The sequence below is a fragment of the Aquarana catesbeiana genome, linkage group LG12 (assembly GCF_042186555.1).
Source record: "Aquarana catesbeiana isolate 2022-GZ linkage group LG12, ASM4218655v1, whole genome shotgun sequence".
Taxonomy (NCBI): domain Eukaryota; kingdom Metazoa; phylum Chordata; class Amphibia; order Anura; family Ranidae; genus Aquarana; species Aquarana catesbeiana.
Genome location: NC_133335.1, coordinates 209,216,276 through 209,236,405, shown reverse-complemented (window position 1 = coordinate 209,236,405; position 20,130 = coordinate 209,216,276). Strand labels below are relative to the sequence as shown.

Below are 20,130 nucleotides of genomic sequence, written 5' to 3'. Positions count from 1 at the left end.
TGAAACACGTAATTTGGAGGAATACCCACATACTTATGGCCATTTAGATAGATGGGATGGTCAGGTGTACACAAACTTTGGCCATATAGTGTATCATTTGAGTTGAAATACTGTAATGGATTTATTGGGAGCACTTTTAAAACCTTAAAGGAATTCTAATCTAGGAAAGTATGCTCTCATTGCTGAGCTTTTTTAAAAATGCTGATTGCCTGGCCTATGAACCTGATCCAAAGACCTTGTCATAAACCCTAAACATGTATGCAGATCAGAAGGTCTGAAGTTCCTAGCTGCATGCTTGTTGAGGGTCAGTAAAACGTATTTAGTCCAGAGATGGCCATTTGTAAGCTTGAACCTGTATAAAGAGAGACAATATTTGCCTCTCCTGCTGCTCACACTACTAAATGCTGTGCTGGTGCTCAGAAATAGTCCCCCAAAGTCTGTTGGGAAATTGACACTTCCTTGAGTGACAATTTCCTGGGTTCCCATCTGTTCTCTTCAGTTTCATCTACTGACTGCCATGTCACTACAGATCAGCAGGAGGAACCAGTGAGAACCGAGTTTGATCCACGAGACCATTACTCCCAGAAATGATGGCGTGCCCGTGCAATTTGGGGTTTAGGTAATGGAGTGGTGGTCAGCTGTGTGAGCGGCAGGAGAGGTAAGTATTGTTTTTCTTGTATGTAGATATGATATCGGCTCGGTTGAGCCTTTTTTATTATGCAATGGGGTCACTTTAAGGCTACTTTCACACTGAGGCGTGCGGGCGCCGGCGGTACAGTGGCGCTAAATATAGCGCCGCCTTACGGTCATTTTAGCGGCGCTAGCGGAGCGGTTTTAACCCCCCGCTAGCGGCCGAAAAAGGGTTAAAACCTCCCGCACAGCGCCGCTGCAGCAGCGCTTTGCGGGCGGGTTTGCAGCGCTGCCCCATTGTTTTCAATGGGAAGGGGCGCTTTAGGAGCGGTAATTACACCGCTCCTAATGCGCTCCAAAGATGCGGCTTGCAGGACTTTTATGACCGCCCTGCAAGTGCACCGCTCCAGTGTGAAAGCCCTCGGGGCTTTCACACTGGAGTGCATTGAGCAGCTCTTTCGGGGCGCTTTGCAGGCGCTATTTTTAGCACTTTAGCACCTGCAAAGCGCCTCAGTGTGAAAGGAGCCTTAGGGATTGTGTTGGCGGGCTTTTGTTCACATTCCCAAATCTATGGGGATGCAAAACTTACTTGAAGAAGGTGAGAAGCAAGTCATCTGCAGGTCAAATGTGCCTGTAAATGAAGTTTAAATGATCCCAGAATCATCTCAAACTGATTCCATTGGCATAGGCCCAAAGGTACTGTGACATTAGACGTCCACTGTGCAATACCTGAACTTTGGTTGTGTAATATTCTGGATATCTGTAGGGTACAAATTACATCTTTAGTGCACCAACAAGATAACATAGTTCTATTGCTTGGGCTTGAGTTGGCAGAATTTTCATTGTTCAGAGCTGCCAATATAGAGATAAGCACAATGCCAGGTGTCACAGCTTGTATATAGTATATTTTGACTTGTCTAAGCACCAACCTGCACCCATGGGATAATATTTGGCACTTTCAGTTGTGTGTGTAAAATATACCTGTCATGAGTGGCATGAAGAGGGTGGTGCTGACCACCTTAATGAAAACGTTTGTCTTTTGACCACTGACTTCACTATATACCGCAGCGAGTTTTGCCATTGGGAAAGTCCAACAAAGTTCAGCAGTCCCTATCTTTATGCCTGTTGTGGTCAGTGACTCAGAACGTATTGAAGCCAATGGCTCAGAACAGCCAGATGCATAGCATCTTTAGTTGACACCAGCAGAGGCAGGAGACTTTGACAGGTTTTCTTTCAAACCAATTTTGATTGGTACACATATGGGATGTGATAGAAGAAAAGTGGCCTCAGTTTGGCATAGGGAAATGGGTTTTTCTTTTAATGCCTTTATTTCCCTCTGCAGACCCCGTGGAATCCATCGGTGGACCTGTGGTGGCACGACTTGATGAAGAATGCCAGCATGGATTGTGAGCCAGAGTGGTGTGATGCTGAGGATGAGCTGTTTATTCTGTACACCAGTGGATCCACCGGGAAGCCCAAGGTGATCAGTAGTACATCAGTATGCCGGTGTTCGGAAAATCTGAAAAACAAGGCCGCAACCATGCCTTACTACCCAGATAGCAAGTAATTGTGCTGCAAGTTTGAAAATAATTTGCTAAGCTATTGCTAAACTTGCCAGGTTTCATAAGTTTGTTGCAACAATTGCAACAAGACCGCATTGCATGACTCCAGATCAACTTTCTTTGCAAACATTCTGCAAGTCAAATCTGCTGCAAGTTCTGGTTCAGTTATCTTGTGCAATAGTCATCCCACCACAGGGGTCACTGTGGCTGAATTCTCATGCTGTAGACTTGCAGAGCTTCTGCTGTAGACTCTCACCATTGCAACTTTGGTCTTGCTAGAGACTTGCCTCGCAAATTTGCTACAAATTGGAAAAGTGTCAACCAGAACTTGTGCTTCATGTGCTATTCAAGTGTACAACTTGCCAGTGTAAATGTGCAGCAAGTTTAGACTTGCAATTCAACATTGCCACACATTTGTGGCAAGTTATCCTTGCTATCTGGGTACCTTCCATTATTGTCCCTGTAAAAGGTATAAGAGAAACGTGGGGCACTGGATTGTTTAGTGGTGTGTAAACTGGCGTTTGGAGCAGATGCGTTCAGCTTGTTTCACATATGTGCAGTGCAACAGAGCATATGCATTGCTGCAAGTTTTTTTGCTTGTTATCATGCATTGTGGTAGGGCAGCCCATTCCTTTGAGTTGGTTGCCTACCGCATCCAAATCGCACCAAAGGAGTGAGTGACACTTTTTCGTGTTTTTTTTTTTTTTTTTTTTTTGGGGGGCGTTTTGTTATGTTATTTGGTACCAAATTTAGTGTGCCCTTTGGCAAGCTGCAGTGGGGTGCCCTTTAAGAATCAATGGCACCACAACGTGCACATTTTTTGAGCTCTGAAGGACAGGTGCGACTTCGGAAAAATGTAAACCAAGCCTTAGATCTTATGATACATCGCCCACCAGGCAACTATAAATCAATATAGCGTATATTTTTTTTCGACAGTAATTGCCAAGTCCTGATGAAGTGCACCTTATCGCACCTCTGAAACGCGTTGGCTTTCAAGTTGCCTTTTTAATTAAATCTGCTGTTGGACTTCACTAAATACTTTTGGTGCTTTCCTTCATGCACATTAGTCCCTGAAACATAACGCGTGATGAGGTTTCAGTGAGCCATTCACTGTTTGTATACTCAGAGGCAGGATTGTGCTGCACTGCGTTCTGTAAGAAGATATAGGAGGTTATATTGTGATACCGAGGAGGATTTTAACAAATCTGGTGTCTTTGATGGAGTTTTGGTCAGTGGGAGCGGAAAACTGTTATGCAACTTCAGAACCCTAAAAAAAGTTGGAATTGTTTGGCTACTTACCCATTGTTCACTGTGTAGTAGTAAAGCTAAGGGGTGCCTATACAGTACCCTTTGTTGAAGAAGTAATTTTTTTAAAGAGTAACTCCACTTTTGTTGAGAAACTAATCACTCCCCTCTGGGTGATCTATGTACGTTGCAGGGATTTTAACACTTTGTTTCTGATTCCTACCTTTTGTTTTTCTGAAGAAATCGCTGTTTGTGTACATGTGGAAAGTGAATCTTATGGGAGTCATTTTATAATTATCAGTCAGCTGCTGCACTTCCAGAACTCTGAGAAAAGTTGCAGGATCTGCATCCCTTTAGACATGATTTCCCTTTGGGAGTATCTTACTAAAAATGACATTTTTATTGCAGGGGATTCCCAAAATCTGACTTGTATCTTAGTAGAGACTTCTGGGAAAATCAGTGAGCCAATCACACACACAGGAAATGAAATTTCTGGGAGGCGTGCCTCCAGGTTGACATATTGCGTTGAATTTTACAGAAAATTACAGCTCTGTAGATTGAAAAGGAAGAATCATTTTGGGAACATCCAATTACAATATAAATTGTGTAGCAATTTATGCAATATTACTTTTTATTTTCAATTTTTTACCCCACAAAAGTGGACTTGTTCTTTTAAGAGTCAGAAAGTGCCACCTCCCCCACACACACCTTTGTACTGTTCTCTTTTTTTATTATAATTTTTTTTTTTTTTTATCATTATTCAGCAGGTGACACCCATTTTGTGTATTACAGGGAGTAGTGCACACTGTTGGAGGTTACATGGTCTTCACTGCCACCACCTTCAAGTATGTGTTTGATTATCACCAAGGTGACATATATTGGTGCACAGCTGACATTGGATGGATCACTGGACACTCCTACCTCACCTACGGACCACTAGCCAATGGGGCAACCAGTGTTTTGGTATGTTACTGGGCAAAGATAACACTGGGCAAAAAGATAGATCCGGCTGCTATGGGCAATACTGACCTTTCTAGTGTGAGACGCTGTAAATTAAACCTGCTGTAAGAAAAATAAATAGCAAGCTATTGCTAAAAAAATACTAATTGGCTGTCGTGCTGATCCCTGGCTTCGTTACTTTGACCCGTTAACCCAGGACTGGTATGCAAATCAGGAATTTTGACTTTATTTCCTCCGTATTTGTTCTTGTTAGTAACTAGGGGGAAATTGAAACCAGAGAATTTGCATGGTAGCCAGGAAATTTCATTTTCCAAAGGTTAGCAATGGCAGATGATGTGTTTATCTCACGGCAGGATCCGGTTTATAAATGTGACCTTTTATCATGGCTAATACAACATCAACGATTTGGACAGTAGGACTCAAGCTGTTTTTTTCCCATAGCAAATAATTCCAGTGTAGCATGTGAAAATTAAGGGGAGAATCTGATTGGCTATTATAAGGTTTAAGGATTCTGTATATACAGGTTTTTTTTTTATTTATTTTATTTACTTATGTATTTTCCTATTGGTTAAAGCGGACTTTCACCCATTTAAAAATCAGCAGCTACTTTTCTTGTTAAAAAAAGTCAGCAGCTACAAAAGTGTATCTGCTGACTTTTAATAAACAGACACCCGCCTGTCCCACGGTCCAGCGATGCGGCCGCCCAAAGCCTGTCTCCTCTCCCCCTCCTCCCATTGCCTGTGGCTTCTCAGCCAGGCGCGCACTGCACATGCTCGAGCTGTGCTGTGCGTTATGAATGGCCTGGCAATCTTCTGGGATCTGTGACGTGTCCCAGAAGATTGCAGAGAGGGAGGGGGGGAGAGGTGAATTTCTGCTAGGCGTCGTGGTGCCAGGAGAGGAAGTGGGAGATGGGTACCTGTGTAAACTAGGTACCCGCCCCCCCCCCCCCAAAAAAAAAACGACATGCCAAATGTGCTTACAAGTACTTAAATCAGAAGTTCCACTTTTGGGTGGAACTCCGCTTTAACCACTTGACCTCAGGAAGCTTTTACCCCCTTCATGACCAGGTCATTTTTTGCTATTCAGCACTGTGCTACTTTAACTGGCAATTGTGTGGTCATGCAACACTGTACGCAAATTAAATTTGACATTTTTTTCACACAAATGGAATTTTTTTTGGTAGTATTTCATCACCACTGGGTTTTTTCTTCCAATCTAAATGAAAAAAGACAGGCAATTTTTAAAGAAAAACAATATTTTTTATTTTCTGCTGTACATATCCAATAAAAAAAATGTTAAAAAAAAAAATCAAATTTCTTTATGAATTTAGGCCCAAATGTTTTCTGCTACATGTGTTTGGTTGGAGAAAAAAAAATCCCAATAAGTTTATATTATTTGGTTTGCGTGAAAGTTATAGCGTCACCTATTGCTATTATCTTCAGAGGCCACCTACCCCTTTTCAATAGTAAGAGCTGTGAAAATATGGAATAGACTTCCTCAAGAGGTGGTTCTGTCCAGCTCAGTAGATTGCTTTAAAAAGGCCTGGATTATTTCCTAAATGTACATAATATAACTGGGTACTGACATTTATAGGTAAAGTTTATCCAGGGAACATCCGATTGCCTCTCAGGGGATCAGGAAGGAGTTTTTTTCCCCTGCGGGAGCAAATTGGATCATGCTTTGCTGTTTTATTTTTTTTTTCTTGGCCTTCCTTTGGATAGACTCCCTCAAGAGGTGGTCCTGTCCAACTGTGGGTATAGAATTGTGTATATAGGATTGTAAAAAAAAAAAAAAAATTGTTTTCCCCTTTTTATTGATTGAACTAGATGGACTTGTGTATTTTTTTTAAACCAGACTAACTATGTAACTAAGCTGCCTTTCGCTAAATAATGGAGCCGACCACCGGGTGCCAGTGGTCAATCATTGGCTGGCACCCGCTGATTGGCTTCTGCTGTGACTAATGACAGTACAGAGCCAGGGGGTCTGGGCGCCGGTCTGTGCGTCACCTACACAGAACTGCTGGATCACATATCCGATACATGATCCAGCACTGCAAGGCAGCTTTTCCGCCGTACTTTTGGGTGAAGCAATCGGCAAGCGGTTAAACTAGATGGACTTGTGTCTCTTGATCTGTCCATTAGGGATGAGCTCAGGAGTGTTTTGGATCTCAGTCTGAACCCACCCGAGTTATCCTGCCAGAAAGCTGTCGCTGCACAAAGCCAATCCTAAGCGGTCGAGAAAATCCCTTACATATAAAAGGGGCGTGTATATGGGTGGCAGTTGGTCGAGGCAGTGACAGCTTCCTGGTAGGATAGGTCGGGTTGGTTAGGACTAGGATCCTGACACACCTGAGCTCATTCCTGCTGTCCATGAGATCCATTGTTGTGTCGCTTGTGACTCTAGCTGCTCTTGAGGCTGACTCTCTTATGAGATGTCTCTGTCTTTATTTTTTTTTTTATCCATTCTTGCTCCAGTTTGAAGGCCTCCCTATATACCCAGACATCTCCCGGATGTGGCAGATCATCGATAAGTACAGCGTGAGCAAATTCTACACCGCACCAACCGCAATCCGGCTGCTAATGAAATTTGGAGAGGAGCCAGTCAAACGGTAATCTGCCTGGGTTTTATTCAGCTCTTGATGGGTTAATAGACTTCTCACTTGAAAGAACCTTTTAGCTAGTTCCCCATCATTCCTCATCCTAAACAAATATAATGACTTCTGTTATACACAGCTTGGAGCATTTTCAGGTTGCCATTGTGTAACTACAAGCTGAGTTTTAGAGCAATCTTTAAATTAATTTAGTTGGAGATTGGGACAGAAATATGAATCCTTTGACCGTTAACCATACTGAAAAAATGTGAAAATGCAATCAGCACAGTCACAAATTTATAAAAAAAAAAACAAAAAAAACTAAATTTAAAAAAATTGGCGGTTGCAAGCTTAAATACCATCACCGTGATCTCACAATACCCCCCCAAAATCAAACAGATATACATAAATGGTGTAGCACAACCTCCATGAGATTCATCACAGATAATATAAAAGCAAAATGTCCACATAAAAATAATCAATATACAGTCAGTGATGCCAGTCCCCACTGTGTCTGATGTGCAAAGTATCGCACAACTATTGTGCCATGCGTGCATCCACCACATGCAACAATTGAATGTGCACCTCCATTTCTGATCTCCAAATACAGTATCTCACAAAAGTGAGTACACCCCTCACATTTTTGTAAATATTTTATTACATCTTTTCATGTGACAACACTGAAGAAATGACACTTTGCTACTAAGGATGAGCTCAGGCGTGTTCGCAAACAGCACGTGCAGAGCCCGCCAGGAAGTCGGCACTGCTTTAAAATGAGAAGATCTGGATGCCGCACACCGGATGTAGTAGAAAACTTGACTTTATTGGAAAGATGGGATCATCAAAAATACAAGACCATCATGCAGAAAGTACAGGATTACTGACGCGTTTCGCACTCTGAGCTGAGTGCTTACTCATAGCTGGCGGCACTGCACAGAGATAATCGCAAGCAGTGAGACATTGTCCCGATACGTGGCTGCACAGATCGGGAAATGTCTCACAGCTTGTGATTAGTGCTGTGCAGTGCTGACTTCCTGGCGGGCTCTGCACGTGCTGTTTGCGAACACGCCTGAGCTCATCCTTATTTGCTACAATGTAAAGTAGTGAGTGTACAGCTTGTATAACAGTGTAAATTTTGTTGTCCCCTCAAAATAACTCAACTCAACACACAGCCATTAATGTCTAAACTGCTGGCAACAAAAGTGAGTACACCCCTAAGTGAAAATGTCCAAATTGGGCCCAAAGTGTCAATATTTTGTGTGGCCACCATTATTTTCCAGCACTGCCTTAACCCTCTTGGGCATGGAGTTCACCAGAGCTTCACAGGTTGCCACTGGAGTCCTCTTCCACTCCTCCATGACGACATCACCGAGCTGGTGGATGTTAGAGACCTTGCGCTCCTCCACCTTCCGTTTGAGGATGTCCCACAGATGCTCAACAGGGTTTAGGTTTGGAGACATGCTTGGCCAGTCCATCACCTTTACCCTCAGCTTCTTTAGCAAGGCAGTGGTCATCTTGGAGGTGTGTTTGGCATTCTGTTGGCATACTGCCCTGCGGCCCAGTCTCCAGAGGGAGGGGATCATGCTCTGCTGCAGTATGTCACAGTACATGTTGGCATTCATGGTTCCCTCAATGAGCTGTAGCTCCTCATTGCTGGCAACACTCATGTAGCCCCAGACCATGACACTCCCAACACCATGCTTGACTGTAGGCAAGACACACTTCTCTTTGTACTCCTCACCTGGTTTCCGCCACACAGGCTTGACACCATCTGAACCAAATAAGCTTATCTTGGTCTCATCAGACCACAGGACATGGTTCCAGTAATCCATGTCCTTAGTCTGCTTGTCTTCAGCAAACTGTTTGCAGGCTTTCTTGTGCATCATCTTTAGAAGAGGCTTCCTCCTGGGATGACAGCCATGCAGAGCAATTTGATGCAGTGTGCGGCATATGGTCTGAGCACTGACAGGCTGACCCCCCCACCCCTTCAACCTCTGGCAGCACTCATACGTTCATTTCCCAAAGACAACCTCTAGATATGAGGCTGAGCATGTGCACTCAACTTCTTTGGTCGACCATGAGGCCTGTTCTGAGTGGAACCTGTCCTGTTAAACCGCTGTATGGTCTTGGTCACTGTGCTGTAGCTCAGTTTCAGGCAATCTTCTTACAGCCTAGGCCATCTTTATGTAGAGCAACAATTCTTCTTTTCAGATCCTCAGAGTTCTTTGCCATGAGGTGCCATGTTGAACTTCCAGTGACCAGTATGAGAGAGTGAGAGCGATAACACCAAATTTAACACACCTGCTCCCCATTCACACCTGAGACTTTGTAACACTATTGGGACACGTGACATCGGGGAGGGAAAATGGCTAATTGGGCCCAATTTGGACATTTTCACTTAGGGGTGTAGTCACTTTTGTTGCCAGCGGTTTAGACATTAATGGCTGTGTGTTCAGTTATTTTGAGGGGACAGCAAATTTACACCGTTATACAAGCTGTACACTCACTACTTTACATTGTAGCAAAGTGTCATTTCTTCAGTGTTGTCACATGAAAAGATAGAATAAAATATTTACAAAAATGTGAGGGGTGTACTGACTTTTGTGAGATACTGTAAATGATGAGGTCAAAAAGAGCTTTGTGTCACCCTCAGGGCTGTTGACAGGACTGGATATACAGCATTCTGCTTATGGGATGAATCTCATGGAGATTGCGCTACACCATTTGTATATCTTTGTAGGTAACCGTACTTAAATAAAATTGCTTGCTTGGATTTTACTGCACACTTTGAGCTTTTTTCATTTTGCATTAGAAGCTGCAGCAAGCCAGCTAGAGCCCGTCTTATTTCCTGCCTGGAGGACATTCGGCATCATCTAACCCTTTCATTCCCAGTCTTGCTATCCCTGGCCTGACCTTCATTCAGTAAATTTCAGTTCTTTGAATCATAGAGGCCCAGCATCACTTGTGAGTGTTACCTAGGGCAGTCTGCATGCAAATGCAGCCTGCCTAGGAACTACCAATTCTCTAGACTCACATCCACCAACCATTTTGATTTCTGCATAATTTCTTCGAAGAACCAGCCCACTGCTTGCATTAGAGGTGAGGACTCTTTGAGAGGAGTACTGATACAGAATGCTGTGATGTTTTCAAGAAGGTATGGACAGCACCCTGCTGACCCCCCACTGGCTATAATTTGCCTGCATTACATAGGAAATCTCAGAGATCAAGTGACAACATCACTGGGTCTAACATAAGGCGTGTAATGAAAATGGTTTTATTTAAAAAAAAAAAAAAAGCAGATTAAACTTAAAGTGGTTCTAAAGGCTCATTCTATGCGTGAAGGTAAAAACCTTCTCTGTGCAGCAGGAATCAATGATCAGGGTGTTCTGGGGGGGGGGGGGGGGGAGCTCAGCGGGGGGAAATCGCTGCACTAACTTTGCATAATTAGTATAGCGGCTCCGACTAGCTAACAGTTTTTTATTGTTTACTGAAATAGTGAGTACCAGGCTTTAAAGCCATTCTTCACAACCTTTTGCACAATGCAAAATTAAATACAAACCCTGAAGGAAGCCATCAGCTCATACATTGCTACAACTTACAGTCCAACACAAACCTGGATATATGTAGACTGAGATAATATATGTTTTGGTGATTTTTATGGTCTGTGGCAATGGGCTTCGATGTACAAATGCAGCTTGCTTCTGAGACATCAGTTTGAGAAGTCTTTGAGGTTGTTCAGAACTCATTGCAGGTGTGGTTGACTTGCTGTTGACCTGCTTCAGCTGCTTTTCCATTCCCATAGATTGGTATGGGGAGAGAAGCCGTTCAGAAGCGAATAAAAGACCATCAACACCGGCCCTTTTAATACCTGGAGTTTTGCTTCAAGGGCGTGTATTATTTGCTTTTACCTTCTAACAGAATGGTTCCAAGAATAAATTGTTGTATTTATTGACACTTGGCAGGTATAGCAGGAAGTCTCTAAAGGTTTTAGGAACAGTTGGGGAGCCAATTAACCCTGAAGCATGGCTCTGGTATTACAACATCGTTGGAGAGCAGAGGTGTCCGATTGTGGACACGTTTTGGCAGACGGAGACGGTAAGAATGTCGGGTTTAATTTGAAGGTACTCTTTTAGCTGTCGAATTGATCAAATATAGTATTTGACCAAAAGTATCTGAGAGTATTACCTTGTGTCTTTTAAAAACGTGCTTTAAATTACAAAATATTTAATTATATAAGGTATTCCTACCCCTAGTTATACTTTTATTTTTAGCACAATTATTACTCCACTTTTGGAGTGTAAGTTCACCTTCAGCAAGACTTCCAAAAAAATTCCATATCCTGTGAATAATAGTACATACCATCTCCCTTCCCCTTCCCCTCCCCCTTCCCCTTCCCCTCCCCCTCCCCCTCCCCCTCCCCCTCCCCCTCCCCCTCCCCCTCCCCTTTCTTCCCTTCCCCTCCCCTCATAAATGTGGCTGTAGGAAGGGGGTGGAGGGGGCTTTCCACAAAAACCGCTGGTCCCTCATGTCTCTCTGACCTGATGTTTGCAGGACACACTGAACATTAAAAAAATGATACACCCCCCTAGGGTCCGCTTTGGGCCGTTCAGACTGCGCACCCTCCCCGATCCTGTTCAGCTCAGTAGCAGCCGCTCCAGGCTGTTCAGACTCTGCACATGTGCAGAACAGGCTTGTCTTCTCTAGCTGAGCTCAGCTATAGGAGAGTGTGCACTGCACAGGTGTAATGGAAGGATGTGCACCATTTAAAACAGGATGAACACTGGCATGTACTATTCACAGGGTATGGAACTGCATTAGGGAATTTTGGAAAACCTTGCTGAAGGTGAACTTGCACATTAATCTGAGAGTACCTGGAGACTTTTATAAAAGCAGAGGAATAGGCCCTTGTTGTAGGAGGTGGTATAAGGTGGAGCTGAGATGAAATACAACTGGAGAAAATGAGAAAGTAGAAAATGCATCTTGTAAATGGGAACAGCATTAGAGACCCTGTCTCCAACTTAAAGGGACAGTAAAGTCTAGTAAAGCACATACTAGCACATTATAAGAGACCTGCCTTAAAATTAAGCCCTCCACGCTGATAGGCCTTCCATCTGGGTTTGCGGGCTCCAACATTTAAATGGCCGAGCTGTGATGATGATACTCCTGCACATGTACACAGGACTCATGGCCGCAACACATAGCTCTGAAGGGATGGCATGCTCAGAGCATTTGGTGCACATTTAGGAGATATCCCTTGTACCTACAGGTAAGTTTTATTATAAGACCAACAAAAGCACAAAACAATCAAGTATTTAAAATGCTTACTTTTAGTGTCTTTCCTTTCAATAAAGGATTTCAGATTCCCTTGTAATGTGCCTTTTACCTTTAAAAGTCAGGTCCCTAGCACAGCCTCTTCCCTCCTTGCCTGTCATAACTTTTTCCTCTATGCCTAATTACAGTCTGTGCTGGCCCAGCTCCTTTACTTCTCCTTCACCCTTTCTACATAATCATGTAGTTGTTGGTGGAGAAGAGAGGAGGAGAGAAGGGGAATACTATAGTGCAGCAATGGCGAACCTTGGCACCCCAGATGTTTTGGTACTACATTTCCCATGATACTCATGCACTCTGCAGTGTAGTTGAGCATCATGGGAAATTTAGTTCCAGAACATCTGGGGTGCCAAGGTTCACCATCACTGCTATAGTGTGTTAATTGAGCGGCAGCTCTGAGTCTGCTGGGGCTGCTAACATCAGATACAAGATGGTGGAGCCCAGTCTCAGAGTTTTTAGAAGGCTACACAAAGGGGGTAAAAAAACAGGCAAAATTATGTTAAATGTACAATAATATATATATAATATTTTTAAATGAATAGTCTGGCGACAAGGACTCTTTAAGTACTACAGACTGGTGGACTGGCATAGAGTGCTTTAGGTATAAGTTGTATGAGCTATAGGATATGCGGACCTAAATCTAGTACTTTCTAAGTTAGGTTTATCTGTCTGTTTTATCAGGGAGGTCACGTGCTAACTCCACTTCCGGGGGCCACAGCAGCAAAGCCCGGCTCAGCTGTAAGTATTGCCTTAAAATTCAAATGCGGTTCAGTAAGTTACACTTTAGCATGATTAAATCATGTTATTACTGTTAGTAAAGGCATGCCTTTTTTTGCCATGTAATAAAAATGCACTTAACCTAAAACCTAGGCAGCCTGTAATGGGCAAATATGGCTGCTCCCATATACATATATTACTTGCCTAGAAACAGGGTTTACTAATATAAAGCTAATCTCCAGTGTAATTTTTATATATATATATATATATGTGTGTGTATGTATGCGTGTATATAGAGGCCTTTTTTTCTCTGAAAATAGGTGCAGGAACTCAACCACGACCCCCGAAATCCCCTTCTCCCCCACACACACCCTCCATCAAATAGTGAGTGTGGTCAAATTTCACAATGGGCAGGTCTTAAAGAGCATACCAGGAGTGCATTAAGTACAGGCGAGGGCAGAGTTCGAAGGGGGGGGGTTACACACAGAGTGCAGCGTTCAGGGTTGCACTGTGTGCAGCGTTCGGTGGTAGGCTACTTACATAGTGCAAAGTTCAGGGGTGAGCTACACAGAGTTCAGAGCTCAGCCTTCTTCCACAGCTGCTTACCTCTGCATGCCTCCTCCACATCTCACTTTCACCCCTCTTCAGCTCTGAACCTCTGCATGAAATCCCCCCCCCTCCTTAAAAGCTCCACCATCTTCCACATGTCCAACTTTTGATGCTGTGTTAAGCTGAAGCACCCAGCCGGCTCCAGTACCCTCTCTCACACTGTAGTTTGCCCCGTCTTTCTAACTTGCAGGGAGATCATCCAGTGGGGGTGTCAGCATCCCTTTTCCCCATCCTGCACTCAGTGGGAGCTGCTCAGGAGATCAGATTTGTGGGATCCTTTGGGAGACAAGCTGTCACTTGTAAACACAGAAGCCGGACTTCTGTGTTTACAAGTGATGGTGGAGAGCAGAGGGCCTGAGCTAGAGGTGGTGGAACCAAGTTCCAGCTGAAAAAAAGCCCTGTAAAATATATATATATATATATATATATATATATATATATATATATATATATATATATATATATATATATATATATATATATATATATATATAGTGTGTGTATAAAAAAAATCTAAACCCAGAAACAAATATGTAATATATTGCAGACCCTATTCCTTGCTTTAGTTTCCTTTTTTTAAAGAAGAATTAACAAACAGGCATTCAGGTTGATTTACTCAAGGCAAATATACTGTGCACTGCAAGAGCAGTTGCTGCAGAGCTTAGTAAATGAGGTAAATTATCTTTTTTTGCAGATAATATCCTATCACATGCAAGGAAAAAAAAAAATGCATTTTTACTTGCACTTGACTGGATAATAGAAATCAATGAGCTTCTCCTCATTTACTAAGTTCCAGAGCAACTGCACTTACAGTGCACAGTATATTGGCCTTTGGTAAATCAACCCCATTGCATGTCTCTTCTGCAGTATTGTACCTGCCTTCACACATTTTTTTAAAAGTAAGTCTTTAGTTCTGCTTTAAAGGCAAAACAGCTGCATGGGCACAATAAGTGTTAATGTAATTTCAGAATGCAATTAGTTCAGAGATGGCACGATGACAGAAGCAAGTTTGTTTGCTTAGGTTGTAGAACAAAGCTTGCTACTCATTAATCTTTCTCCTCTGTATGGAGGAGATTTCTCATTTAGAAGTGACTGTAAAGGCAGAATAAAGTATAGGCATTTGTTTTTATAGTTGTATAGTATGCGTTTCATATTTCTATCTTTGTGTTGCAGACGTTCCCTTTTTTTGGCGTTGTTCCTGCTATCTTGGACGAGGCTGGCGAGGAGCTTGAAGGAGAAGCTGAAGGTTATCTGGTAAGCGGAAATGTTACACTGAGCAGACACTGTCATGTCTTAAAATAAAAAAAATGATAGTGTGTACTAGGCTTAAGCCCTGGTTCACACTGATGTGATTTTGGATGCATGGTATCGCACAACATGTGAAATAACAACATGATTTTCTGTGGAGTCCATTCTTTTATATGCAGTCCAAATACAATGCAATTTTAAAAAGGGTCCAGTGCGTTTTCGAAGCTGAACCCACAACAACTCGCACTGCATGTGATCATTGAAATCGCACTGAATCTGTGTGAACCTAGCCTAATTGGCTCTTGGTGCTGACATTTCCTCTCCCAGCCTGATTTCTGAAAAGCAGAGGATTGTGGGAGGCTAACATGAAAATAAGTCTGGTAATTGAAGCAATATTTATTTTTATTTTTTTTTAGTTTTTATTGAATTTTTTTTGTTTTTAGCATACACACAACCGAACATAAAATAAGAAAGAAATAATAAAAAAGAAAAAGCCATTTCCAAAAAATGGCGGTGTAAAACACACTTCTTAACATGTCACATGCTGATATATTATGTAAAAAATGCAAATATCCAACCCTACATTAGCATAGTCTTAAGCCTCGTACACATGATCAGATTGTTGGCCAACAAAGCGCCAGACTTTTGTCCGAAGGGCGTGTGCCAGGAACTTGTCTTGCATACAAACGGTACACAATTATTGGCCAACAAACACGAACGTAGTGACGTACTACGAGGAATTTCAGCTCTTGAGCGCTACCCTTTGGGCACCTTCTGCTAATGTCGTGTTTGGTGAGCATTTATTCTGAGCATGCGTGTTTGTACTCAACTTTTGTGTGATGGATTGTGTACACACGATAGGAAAATCTGACAGCAAACTGTTGTCCACCGAAAATGTATTAGCCTGCCATCCAACATTTGTTGGCGAAAAGTTGGACAACAATTATCTGAAGGAGCATACTAAAGGTCGGATTTTAGGCCAACACCCAAAAACATACTACTCTGAAAGCACTTATTTAGGGTTGCAGAACAGCAATTGTTATTTAGCATCACGTCTGTCTCGCCACGGCCTGCCGGTCTCCAAATTATCTACCCCTACCTATTATATGACTCAGAATGACCTACCGCAATCCTCACATTTGAGCAACCATCTTGTATTTGTATTAAGCAACATGTTTCCACATAGCTGATTGGTGGACTTTTGAGAGAATAGCCCGTACCCATCAATATAGACCCTATACATTTACCACAAACCCGCTTAATCATCCACTTTGCAGTAATCTGAGAGAAACCAGTGCAAATGGAGCCAGTCCAGGAGCAACTAGTCATGGCTCCCAAAGTTTGTAAAATGTATTCTGTGTGTCCCTATTTCTATAAACTTGTTCTTTCCAAAGAGTATCATTGACCTGAGTACGCTATTCCTCAAATGATGGAGGGCTAGGTGACAACCATTTCTAGGCAATAAGCTTATGCGCTATGAACAGAAGTCTATTAATAGGTACCAGTGTCCCAGGCAAAAATAGTTCCTCGTCCAAACAATCCAACAGGGATAACTTGGGGTCTAGATCGATGGAAGTAAGAAAAGCACTCGATCATAATTGAAGCAATATTAACAAATACTATACGGCGTGTATTTGAATAACAATGATGCATTTTTTTTTTTTTTAATCATTTGTGCAGTTTCTTTAATGTGATCTCATCTGTCCCTTCAAAGGTATTTAAACAGCCCTGGCCTGCATTAATGCGCACAGTATATGGGAACCATGAAAGATTTGAGACTACCTACTTCAAAAAGTTCCCAGGATATTATGTGACCGGTGATGGTGAGTAACTGACTTTTCCATGTAGCCATCTATTCCTCTTATGTGGTTATTTGTACTTCAGGTTTTGTCGTGAGCAAGGCTGCCCAAACCTCAGCCTAGTCTACTGGCCTGACCTGTCATTTTCATCTTTGCATCATTTACACATCCAAAGCATGTACACAACTGGTAACAACTTGGCTCACAGCCTGCGTGCTTTTTGTAGGTCAGTAACTCATGAAACAGTGATGTGAGGGTAAGGATGTTGGATCTCCCCACCTTCAAAATTTAAATTGGCAATGGCAGCTTTGTTTTGACTTTTTTGTTGTTATTGGTGTGTTCCTACACGCATAAGGAAGGAGCAATAGTTAACACTTATCGCCACAGATCGAGTTTGGATATGCCCGAATGCCACTGCCACCCAATCCTTGAAAGCTGCTCGGAAAAACGTGACCTAAAGAAAAGAACAAAGTAAAATGTGAAAGGGGAAAAAGAAAAGACCTTAGAATCGTACCTCCTACAGACACTAAACAAAGATCTAACAGCTGGAGTTCAGGGGATAGAGCCCATTGTCATATTTTGTTTGTCCATTTTCTGAATTGCCTGATGCCTAGGCTACCTAGGTCATATGGTTTCTGGCTACAATGAGTATTGTCGGTGTTTTACTACTCTTGCCCTCTTGTACCAGTTAGGCTTCCATTACCAGTGCTCCCTCGCAGCGCCTATCGCCACTGCAGGCTGCACTGAAACCCAAGGTGCTGGCTGGTTTTAGGCCCTAGGAAGAGCAGTGACCTCGCTTCCCTGATCATGTACCAGTGCTCAAGCCTAGAGATAGACTACTTGACCCAAGAAGTGTCACATTCGAGGAGGTCACATGCTCCACCACTACCTGAAGAATCTGGAATTGTCACAAGCCACACAGGCAGTAGTGGCAGGGAGCGCTGGAAATATTTGTAAACCTGGATTGGAAGGGGCACCTTATGAACACAAACTTTGTTGATTTACGAACACTGGAGAGTGAAAACTCTGGTGCAGCTGTGCATGGTAGACTTTTTTATGCGCTTCGAACTTCAGCTTGTTCAATTAAAGTATACCTGAGCCCCCCGTTCAGATCGGAGCGATTTGACATGTCAAATTGCAGCCTATTGCCGGCAGCGGCGCCGACTTTGCGGTGCCGCAACGATTTCCAAAAGTAGTTCCTTCACTACTTTTGGCGACTTCGGGGGCGATTTAAAAAAATAGGATTTTTTATAACAGCTTACCTGTAAAATCCTTTTCTTTCGATGGACATCACGGGACACAGAGCCTCAGTAATTACTGATGGGTTATATAGGTATCACTAGGTGATTGGACACTGGTCACACCCTAAACAGGAAGTTCAACCCCCTATATAATCCCTCCCCTTGCAGGGATACCTCAGTTTTGTAGCCAAGCAATATAAGTGTATTAGAAGAGGGGCGGGACCTCTGTGTCCCGTGATGTCCATCAAAAGAAAAGGATTTTACAGGTAAGCTGTTAAAAAAAAATCCTATTTTCTTTCTCGAACATCATGGGACACAGAGCCTCAGTAATTACTGATGGGATGTTCCAGAGCAGTGCTACCTGAGGGGAGGGGAATCACAACCAAGTAGGGTGCAATCAGACCTGAGTACCTTGTACCGCTGCCTGCAGCACACTACGCCCAAAGGCGATATCCTCATGCCTTCTCACATCCACCTGATAAAATCTGGTGAATGTATGAACTGAAGACCAGGTTGCGGTCTTGCAGATTTGAGCCATAGAGGCCCAGTGATGCACTGCCCAAGAAGCACCAATAACTCCTGTGGAATGTGCCCTGATCTGAAACTGAGTAATCTTCTGTTTTAAACCGTAAGCTTGAATAATCAACTGTCGAATCCATTTAGACATGGTAGATCTTGATGCTGCCTGTCCTCTATTGGGACCCTCTGGCAGCACGAACAAAACATCCGTTTTGCGAATTTGAGCAGTTGCTTGCAGATAGGTCTTGACTGTTCTTACTACACCCAAAGAATGTAGTGACCCTTCTTCCGAAGAACAGGGATCTGGAAAAAAGGAAGGCAGAACAATGTCTTGGTTTAGATGAAAATTTGAAACCACCTTCGGTAAAAAACTAGGATGAGGGTGCAATACCACTCTATCCTTGTGTATAATCCAATAAGGCTCTTTACAGGAAAGAGCCGCTAATTCTGATACTCTTCTAGCAGAAGAGATGACTACCAGAAAAATTAACTTCCTTGTCAGCAAGACCAAAGGAATCTGACGTATTGGTTCAAAGGCCTGTTTCTGTAAAATAGACAGAACCAAGTTCAAGTCCCAGGGGTTTAGGGGCGCCTTAACCGGAGGATTAAGACGCGTCACCCCCTGCATAAAGTTTCGGACCAAAGAATGCAAAGCAAGTGGCCGTTGAAATAATACTGATAAGGCCGAGACCTGGCCCTTGATGGTACTCAAGGCCCGCTTCATCTCTAATCCCAATTGTAGAAAATCAAGAATTCTATGGATCACATATTTTCTGAGATGCCAACCCCTGGATTTATACCAGGATACATAAGCTTTCCAGACTCTATGATAAATTACTCTGGAAGCTGGCTTCCTTGCATAGATCAAGGTAGATATCACAGGACCTGAAACCCCACAGCTCTTCAGAACCTGGATTTCAATAGCCAAACCGTCAATTTTAACGTTTGTAAGGCAGGATGGAACACTGGACCCTGAGATAACAGGTCTGAGCGTGACGGTAGGGTCCACGGGGAACCCACCGTCATCCTTTACTATTTCTGCATACCAAGACCTCCTGGGCCAGGCGGGGCTACCAGAAGTACCGACCTTCCTGCCTGATCCTGCGAAGGAATTGTGGCAGTGGCAGAATATGCGGGAATGCATAAACCAGTGAGAACCGATGCCACGGAATCACCATCGCATCCATCCCGTATGCAAGAGGATCTTTTGTCCCTGCCACAAATTTGATATAAGCCACTGCTGTGGCATAGTCAGACTGGATCCTGACTGGGCAACCCTGTAGCCTGAGAGTCCAGGCCTTTAAGGCTAGATATGCCGCACGGATCTCCAGAATGTTGATGGGTAGAAACCTCTCGGTCTTGGACCATATCCCTTGGACCGCAGACTGTTCCAGAACTGCTTCCCAACCCGAAAGACTGGCATCCGTTGTTACCACCGTCCAGGTGACCGATAAGAAGGATTTCCCCTTCTGCAAGCTTTTGGGTATTAACCGCCAATTGAGGCACTGACGCACTGCATGAGACAAGTGCATCGGAAAATCTAATGCCCGAACGTTCTTGTTCCAGGCCGACAGGATACTGTGTTACAACAGTCCTGATTGAAACCGAGCATAGGGAACTGCTTCGAACGAAGCTACCCTCTTTCCCAGCAGCCTTATACAAAGGCGGACAGAAGGACCCTT

At 43.2% G+C, this 20,130-nt stretch overlaps 1 protein-coding gene across 2 annotated transcripts in view; it reads left to right on the top strand.

Moving 5' to 3' along the window:
• The window catches only part of ACSS2 (acyl-CoA synthetase short chain family member 2), an 85,178-nt gene that overhangs the window by 49,759 nt on the left and 15,289 nt on the right, over nt 1-20,130 (top strand). For both annotated transcript variants that reach the window (XM_073606596.1, XM_073606597.1), the window contains 7 exons: nt 1,973-2,110; nt 4,230-4,400; nt 6,872-7,005; nt 10,950-11,082; nt 12,997-13,053; nt 14,815-14,895; nt 16,604-16,712. In XM_073606596.1, the coding sequence (XP_073462697.1) occupies nt 1,973-2,110; nt 4,230-4,400; nt 6,872-7,005; nt 10,950-11,082; nt 12,997-13,053; nt 14,815-14,895; nt 16,604-16,712 (823 nt within the window). The remainder of the gene's footprint in view (nt 1-1,972; nt 2,111-4,229; nt 4,401-6,871; nt 7,006-10,949; nt 11,083-12,996; nt 13,054-14,814; nt 14,896-16,603; nt 16,713-20,130) is intronic.